The 9,098-nt window shown below is 29.9% G+C and overlaps 1 protein-coding gene across 1 annotated transcript in view; it reads right to left on the bottom strand.

The window, feature by feature from the left end:
- LOC106457017 (probable DNA double-strand break repair Rad50 ATPase) overlaps positions 1–9,098 on the bottom strand; it is a 47,002-nt gene that overhangs the window by 33,252 nt on the left and 4,652 nt on the right. The window contains exons 2-3 of the mRNA XM_022382833.1: positions 7,169–7,351; positions 2,953–3,311 (exon numbers count right to left, since the gene is read on the bottom strand). Of these exons, the coding sequence (XP_022238541.1) occupies positions 2,953–3,311; positions 7,169–7,351 (542 nt within the window). The remainder of the gene's footprint in view (positions 1–2,952; positions 3,312–7,168; positions 7,352–9,098) is intronic.

Below are 9,098 nucleotides of genomic sequence, written 5' to 3'. Positions count from 1 at the left end.
AATAAGACATCTAAAATATTATTGAGTACAATAGAGACAGATTTCGATGACGAGGAAACCACTTTGAGACTAATAATGCTTGGAGACAGCTTGAATTGGTAATGAAGAAAAACTTTATTACAAGTTTAACAAAACAGCAAATGTACAATGTTTCGACAAGGTTATGTCTCCAAGCATTATTAGAGACAGATTTAGTAACTGTATTTAAAGAATTGGTAATCAATCTGAACTTAACAAGATTCTTATGCAATTTTGGAATTGCATATAAAAATGGTAAGTTAGAACAAGGAGAGTCTGTATTTATATACAATTTTTAATGGCTTTCTTTAAACTAGTAATAATAGCATTTTTCCTTAAAGTACTTTTCATAAATGTACTTGTAGTATTAATTTCATTAATTAAAAGTTGTACGTATAATTTTTTTTACACACAAGCCAAAATTACAGCCAGCTCTATCAATCGGGGTAATAATAAATTATTCTTTAACTGATTTTATTTTTGAAGACACTAAAAGAAATATCTATTTTATCTTGAGATAAATTTAAAGTTTTTAATTGATTTTTATGGAATTACTAAAATATATTTTCCATTCAAAAAAGAAACATGGAGGATAGTAATATTTTTTTATTTATTTTAATAATATAATTGTCAATATTTTTCAAATCTTTTGAAATTTCATATTTATCTTTTTTAAATTATAAATTTAGTGCTTCTCTCTGATATTGATCTTAATTCCTTGTCTTTGATAACTTCTAAATTACATGTAATGATGCAATTATGAAAAATGTCCTTGAAATCACTATTACTACAGTTACAAGGCAATTTGTCAACTTCTGTTGGATTAAATTCTTAAAATAATTTTGTATAGTTAAAGAGGAGAGGTCCTATAGGCTTATTATATTTAAAACTAACTATAGGTTCAAATGGTTTAATTGGGAAAATGTTTTCTTTAACACTTGTATGGTTTAGGTAATGTAGAGATAAATCATTATATATTTTTGTTTAAAATTTATTACTATACAAGATTTTTCTTCTTTCTTTACTGAAAACTTTAATTGTTTGATTCTGTTTTAATCTAAATTTAATTAAATTTTTAATATGAATATGCTTAAATTCAAAATTTAACATATATTTTCACAAATATTGGTTTGTTATAAATTTTACCAAATTATCATATCTGTCAAGAGCAGAATCTAGATTTTTGTACAGAAAGTTTTCTATTTTTACCTTTACCCCTACATATATTTTGTTTATTAATATAAATATTTATATAAAATGTGTTTCTAATACAAACATTTGTACTTAAAGATTCAGCATTTCTATTTTGAAAATCCTGATTAAATCTATAAGGATAGTTTTTTTTCTTTCAAAATGAAGAATTATTCACTTTCTGTTAACAGACTCATGTTATATATTTTTTTCCTATATAGTAATTTTCGCATTATTAAATGAATGTTTGTTAAAATAATCTGTTTCAATCGAGTAAGAAAAACTCTTATTAGTTTGAGACCTATACAGGTTAATCCTTAAATGTAAAGGATTAGTTGTTTCTCCTATGTATTTAAGACCACATAAATCACAAGTTAATAAATCAATTACATTATCCATTTTACACAGTGGTATATCTTGCCATAAACATGTTTTGACCAGTCAACTCGGATGAGCAGCTTCTGGAGGAGGGTGATATGGCTGAGAAAGAGGCCTTCCAAAAATAGGAGGAGAAGGAGGAGCCAGTCACCAATGTAATAAATGGAAACAAAGTCCAAGACTGGAGGTGTAGTGAGCAACTGACTTATTTGAATACATATGGAGCTGATACAATGCAGATATGTAGAAATTAAAACTGTTACATCTGATCCCCGTGAATGAAGTAAAGAAGATATTAGTAGGATAGGGTTATCAAAATATGCTAAAAGGTGTCTGAGACATCGATCTTGGTCTTCCATAGTCCTGGGAAAAAGGGCCAGCAGAGAGAAAAAGTCCCTTCTATGTCAAACCGAGGTACCAATAGATAGTGATTGTAAGAAGAAAGGTTGATGCCAATCCCCAGTCTTTTTGGGGACAACAAAGAGACAAGAATAAAACACATGAGAAGGGCAAAGGACCCTTTTGTTGGGTCTCTTATCCAAAAGATCCAACACCATAGCCTCAAGATGCAGCAGACAATAAGGATCAGGAGGAGGAGAATAAGACAGAGAAGGAAGAGACAAAAAGTGAAGAGAAAGGCCATGTGTAAGAACTTTAATGGCCATGATCAACTACAAATGAGGTCCAGAAAGACCTGCTTGTATGTTGCACAATTACTGAACTCTTAATCTGTGTAATATAGGAGATAGTGTTGTTATAGATAAAAACCTTAACATTAGTGAAGAGTCAATAAAAATTATCCAATCAATCTTGGTATTCTTATAATAGACAAACATTACTTATAAAGAAATATCACAAATCCTTGACTGATACAGAAATGAGCAAAGATGGTGAATAGGACAGTTTTCTAACAGATGATAACTCACTAAAATAGATTTTCTAAGAAAAAATATTCATTATAATTGAAGTTAAATTAGTTAAATAAAAAAGTTAAATTACTATTATTTACAAGTATTAATATTAGTTTAAAATTTCAAATATTATGTTTGTCATTTTTATCAATTTTGATATATTATATGTATACTATGCATGTTATTTCATAGTTAACTACTATAGTTATATATTTTGTAGTTTCTTTTGGACAACTACCCTAATACGTATCCAGTATTACACTATAAATACCCAAATAAACTTTATGATGTTCTTAATTAGCATGAAACTACATCTAAGTACTTTAAAAACAACTGTGCTTTATCTTTCCATATTATTTAAAAGTTGTACTTCATCATATGACATATTTTTCTACAATAACTTCCTTAACTTTAATATCAATTGCATGAATATCTGTACAAACTTCTTTCTTACTTTTGTTGTTCTAACATCTTTTGTACTTGAGGAGAGTTAAGCTTAACACTATCTGGAAGGTTTGATGTCATCCATGGTGTATGTTCTCGCTTATATCGACTCTCTCTTTCTTGTTCTAATTCCTCTTTCATTCTTGTTCTTTCAACAATAAGATAGGCAAACTGCTCACTAACACCCAAGTTTGCAATTTCAGAGAGTCCTTCTTGGATTAACATCTGTCGTATTTCACGGCTCACAATTTCCCCATTTTCTCTGTCTTCTAAATCAAGTTCATCTCGAAGTCTTTTATTTTCTTCTTCTAGTTCATATATTTTTTGATCTGACAACTTTCTTATACGTTCAACATAAATGTCAACTTCCTGTGTAAACATAAAAGCACAATGTTTTTGTAATTGGAACATATCAAAGTTACTAATGTCACAACAAATAAATTTGATCTAAAGATTTTTGACAAAAAAATGATGAGGTAGTGAGCAAATATTTATTTATTTTTGTTAAAAAGCATAAAACAATTTTTTTTTAAATATGGTTCAAATTTAAACAATTCTGTTGCTTACACTAGCACGCCAAGGGCACTTTTTTACCTACCATCAACTCAAAATAAGTACTTCTGGCCTTTCCAAAATAAGTCTCCAAAAATAGCTGAATCTCAGTACAGTGTAAAGAGCTCTACTTAATTCATTTACCACAAACAATTAATTATGTTTACATTCATTATCAGACAGAAAAACAAACTGGAAATGATGCTGTAGCAATAATTCTCAAACAATTGGAATTGGTTCAAGATCAGATTATGAATTTTTTAGATTAAATTCAAATCAATTCTATAAAAATTAAGAGTCACTAACAGTCAATATCTTCTTTTGGTGTAGCCTAAGATTCACAATTAGTTGTAGTTTCAGCTCAATTAAGTCATCAATCAATTATATAGTCTTCATAATAGTACCTAAATTATAATAATTGTTAGACCATTGAAAAATTCTATAGATTATGAAAACAGCAAATCAATAAAAAAATCTAAGAAACAACACCAATAAAAAATAATTGCTGTATGGTGAATAAAAATTTTCTTTACTCTTAATGATGTTGTAATGACTTGCAAAAGCTTAGTCTTGATATATCTGTTTATAGACACTTTTTATTCTCTATGATGGCAGACCACCAAATTCTGTGAATAAAAATGTCAAGTGTGAAAACTTTATAAAAATGTTTTTGTTTTTAGAAGGCAATTGTTTTCAATATTCATAAGAAGTTCTTGGTCATGTTCTCTATGATTTCTATGTCAGTTATCTTATGTGAAGGTTGGTTTTTGCCATTATATATCAACTAGAGACAAACTGTGTAAATACTGTCACCAAAAGAAGCAAAGAAACTCAAAGTCAATTTTATCCTATTCTCTTACAGTTTTTAAATACAAGTGTTATAACTGTCAGGATTCCTACTCGTATTATGATATTTTTTAACATCTTAGGTTACCACCAACAGGCTGCAATAAGCCAAACTTAAAGGACCTGAGAAAGTATGCAAGGTTTTGAAACACAAATATAATAATGATCTATTTTTTTGTTACAGGTGATCAAAATTTGAAATCATGTAACACAAACATGGTCATAGTGATAGATAAGCAAACTATGATATATAAGCGTAAAGAAAAGTTTTGTTGATGGTGTAACATACTACATGATCATAGTGGTTACAAGACACCTATTCTGAGTATAGAAATAGTTTGTTTTTGAAATGTTTGCAGACTAACACTATCCATATTGTATAAATTTTTACCACAGTTTTACAGTATATGTGCCAAAAAAACAAGAATTTCTGTTCTCATGATAAACAGTTATATGGAACCCTCTGCTGTATCAATTGAGCCTCTATTTTGTAACATGGCCAGTCAAAACGTGTTTATGTCAAGCACAATGGACCACTGACCCCAAGAGTAAGGCAGTGGTTCCCAAACATTTTTCATTGATGACACCCTAACTCACCTTGATTTGTGTGACACCCCCGCTGCCATATCCAATATATTTTTTAGTTATTTTTTTTATGTTCTTAAATTGGTGAACTCTTGTGACCCCCCTGCTGCCACATCCAATATTTTTTTTAGTTATTTTTTTATGTTCTTAAATTTGGTGAACTCTTGTGACATCCCCTAGCAACTTGCTGCAATACACAGTTTGAAAACCACTAGAGTAAGGTATATTACAGGACAATGCAGCATCATCAGCCAGTAAGGAGATTACTGGAGAAAGTGGCCACAGGTGTGAAATTCCCACGTTATTATTGTATGTAAATAGTAGCAGACTATTCAAACCTAACCAAATGAAACTCTTTGTAAATAAGTTTAGTCCTTTTGTTTGAAAACCACTAGAGTAAGGTATATTACAGGACAATGCAGCCTCATCAGCCAGTAAGGAGATTACTGGAGAAAGTGGCCACAGGTGTGAAATTCCCACGTTATTATTGTATGTAAATAGTAGCAGACTATTCAAACCTAACCAAATGAAACTCTTTGTAAATAAGTTTAGTCCTTTTGACAAACCTTGTAAATACTAGGTAACCATGAAACTATACATACTATAACACTAAATTTACAAAGTGTACCTTCATAATATTTCACTTGCTTACAAGTATTACAACTGTTATACATGAAAAATCAAATTTCTAATAAGGTATTTTTACTAGAGATTCATCTGTAAACTTATGAAGCCTTTACTGAGTCAGTCTGAGTGAAAGGTGATTTTCATGAGAATAAAATACCTCTTTTTCATCATAGTTTTCATATTTCACTCAATAACGTCTAGAATTTCCTAAATGAATATCAAAAATTACTTTTTGGTAAAAAGTTTTTTTATACTCAATCTCTTATTTTCTCTACCCTAACACTAACTGCAACAAAATCATTTGTATCAAAAAGTGAAAAAAATCAAAAAAGACAGAATATAGGAAGGCCATGACATTTGGGTTGAATGATTATAGTAGTATATCAGGAAAGCATCAAGAGGTTGAAATTCTATATTCTGGCTTGTTAACATCTACAGTATGCATTTCTAATTGGTTGAATAATCTGAAACCTTTTTATGGGAAGAGAAAAAATCTATAAATGAAAAGTTATAGCACCCTCACGTTATGAGACTCAAAAAGATGCATACTGAGAATTTATTAAAATATTTCCTTTTCAAAATAAGACTTGGGTAGTTTATAATTCAAATTTTTAAATTACATTTTAATTCTAAGTTTATTAATGTAAAAATTATAATAAATAGTTGAATTAAGGTTATAAATGTAACTGTAAAAAAAAGGTTTCGATTTGTGCAGTTCAACCCACCGATATCCATAGTGGTAGTTATAATTTTCAATGGTTACATTAAAGCAGGAAGGTAAAATCTAACATGAAATACCACAGTAAGAACTATAAAACACACAGGATATGCTTCAAGTTTGACAGAAAATCATACATAGATAGTTGAATGTATTTCTTAAGCTTCTTTTCATTCAATGAAATGAGGCTTTTGTTTGTTTCTTTATCATTTAGAACAAAAACATTGGATTGTGGTTTATGAAAATATTAGCTTTGAAATGTTTGCAAAATAGCAAATAAGATACATTCTAAAATACGGTCTTTATTGAAGAATCAAAGAATGAAACTTTTGCCCAAAATACATTAAAATTGTTCAGAAACATTTCTTTAATGAACTTGTTTGACAGCTACAGACTTTCTTTGTGGAAAAAATGTATGGTGTTTGAGTTATTAAACAGTACTTTACTAACAAGCATGCAAGAAGTCTGAGGCTGAAATCATAGCAGATATGAAAAAAAAATTACTACAGATAAAAACTAGTGGTCAAGACTGACCACATCCTGCTGGTTTATTAAAATTACAATAAATCTGAAATATGCAAGTTTTAATGGTCTGTAAGACCATCTGTTATATGCATTTACTATTTTACATAAATAATAAGTTTTAAACATGGCTAATATTGTCTTAGTTGTTTTCAACAAGAGGAACATTTGAGTATGTCAAAGTTGTCATCATATGTTACATACCTTGCTTATTATTCTTTAATAACTTTTGTAAAATAACAAAATATTACATAATGTATACTTATGAAAACATATATATTAATTCTTATGAGTAAACTACACACAGTTCCTCTAATAAGAGCCTAAAAAAATACCTCAACTAAATTAACTACAGAAGTGATCTTAATAGGCACACCTTCAGTTCCTCTCCTTGTTGACGACGAACTTTGTCCAGTTGATGACGCAGTGATATACAGTTAGTTTCAGCATCCACAAGCCACCTCCACACATGTACTAGTTTTATATGATCTGGTAGCTTATGGTCAAGGCCCTCTTTATGAAAGCGTTCAATAATTTCAGTTCTTTCATCATCGACTGCCTATGTTACATAAAAAATCTGAACATTAATTAAGTTTTCAAGTGAAATAAAACAGCAGACATTATAACAGTACTAATATGCTAAGTTACTATTTTATATTCTCCCTCATCAGAAAGATATCAGCTTATCATAGGATATGTAATTTTGATGTTGCTCACCATAGGACTAATTAACCAAGAATCATGACAGTTGTTAACTTAATTATAAAGTATTTCATAAATACAATAACAGTAATAAAATGATCATGAAATGGTAGCTCCAGTAGACATAGACCAGACTATAACTGGCTATAATTTCCTGCTTGATATTCAACATCTTTCTGTCAGTCAGTCATTATGTATTTTATTGTAATTTTTCTTACAATGTAGTTGTGACCTACTACTGCTTGAATGTTTAAGGGCCTTGTGTACAAATAATGAAAGGTGTTTAATATGATAAATCTTTGCACGTGTTAAAATACTCCTGCAGTCTTCATCTATAACTTGTTATACAGAAAAGTGACATCCTGCACAAATTTGGACATCAAGATTAGCACCTTAACCTATGGAAGAGTGATGCCCTATATGGTAAGGTCAGGTGAAAAGAATTTCTTCAGACTATGAAGAACTACACTCTTTTATGGGTGGACTGGAGAATCAGCAGGGTACATTAGGTAACTTTAACTAAATTCAGTATCAGAGTTTGAGCAAAGAAATGAACAGATTTGACACAGAATGAAGCACAGAAACAGAGTATATGTTCTTTCTTATGGATGTCAGATGGTTACCTTTCACTGCATTCATGAATTGATTGGACTAGCTTTTTCCATTGAGAATATTCCAACTAATTATTTTACTCAAAATCCAGTGCATGAATGTTTAAATCTCACTTTTCTTAACTCCTTCTGAATACAGTGGGTCAATTTGACCCACTATTAGAAGTGTGAAACTATACATACTACAACTCTAAGTTTACTAAATGTATCTTCAAGCTTTTAGTATATATTACAAATCTATTGTCTAACCTATATAAAGGTCAGTGTGTTTCACATCACACTTGATTTCTCGAAATAGGTGGAGTCATAAAAGCCAAAATGCATTTATCCAGATAGAATAGTTTGATTACTGTCTGCCCATTATGATTTTAGAGACAGGGGTGCAAGGGGAGTGGGGGGGGGGGGGTGCCATGAATTCTTATAAGTGTAGTCAGTGTTGGTATACTAAGCCTGAAGTAAAGACATAGTGTTAGATCAATTAGCCTAGAGCCAAGTGCATAAAATTTATCATGAAAGTAAAAATATTGATATAATTTTAAACTTAAATCATTTCTGAATTAAGCTATTTTCTGTTATTTCACCAATGTTTTTAATAAAAACAAACCTCTTTAATAAATGGAGATTCCAAATTAAGAAATCAACAAGTACTTTTCCAGTTTTGTTGTCTATACATTTCATTTTCATACTTTCAGTACATAGACTAACAACAATATTAGGTTATACTTTTGTTGCTAAGTAACATAACATGTATATTACAAGCTGTTAATCCAACTGATTTTTAACAGTAATTATTCTATCAATACACCACAAATTCATTTCATGAATGATCTTAATTTTGATTGGCTCACAAAGTAATTTACTGATGTTTGGTTGCCTCGCCTGCACTTTTCTGCCTCTTTTGTTGGTCAAGCTTAACTTCACAAAATTTATTTATTTCAGTTAGCTATGAAATGTGAGGTTAGGGTATAATATGGGGTGGAGGGGATTGTACTT

This window comes from Limulus polyphemus, unplaced genomic scaffold, assembly GCF_000517525.1.
Source record: "Limulus polyphemus unplaced genomic scaffold, Limulus_polyphemus-2.1.2 Scaffold282, whole genome shotgun sequence".
Classification (NCBI taxonomy): domain Eukaryota; kingdom Metazoa; phylum Arthropoda; class Merostomata; order Xiphosura; family Limulidae; genus Limulus; species Limulus polyphemus.
The sequence above is the reverse complement of the archived record's forward strand: the minus strand, read 5'-3'. Positions and strand labels throughout refer to the sequence as shown.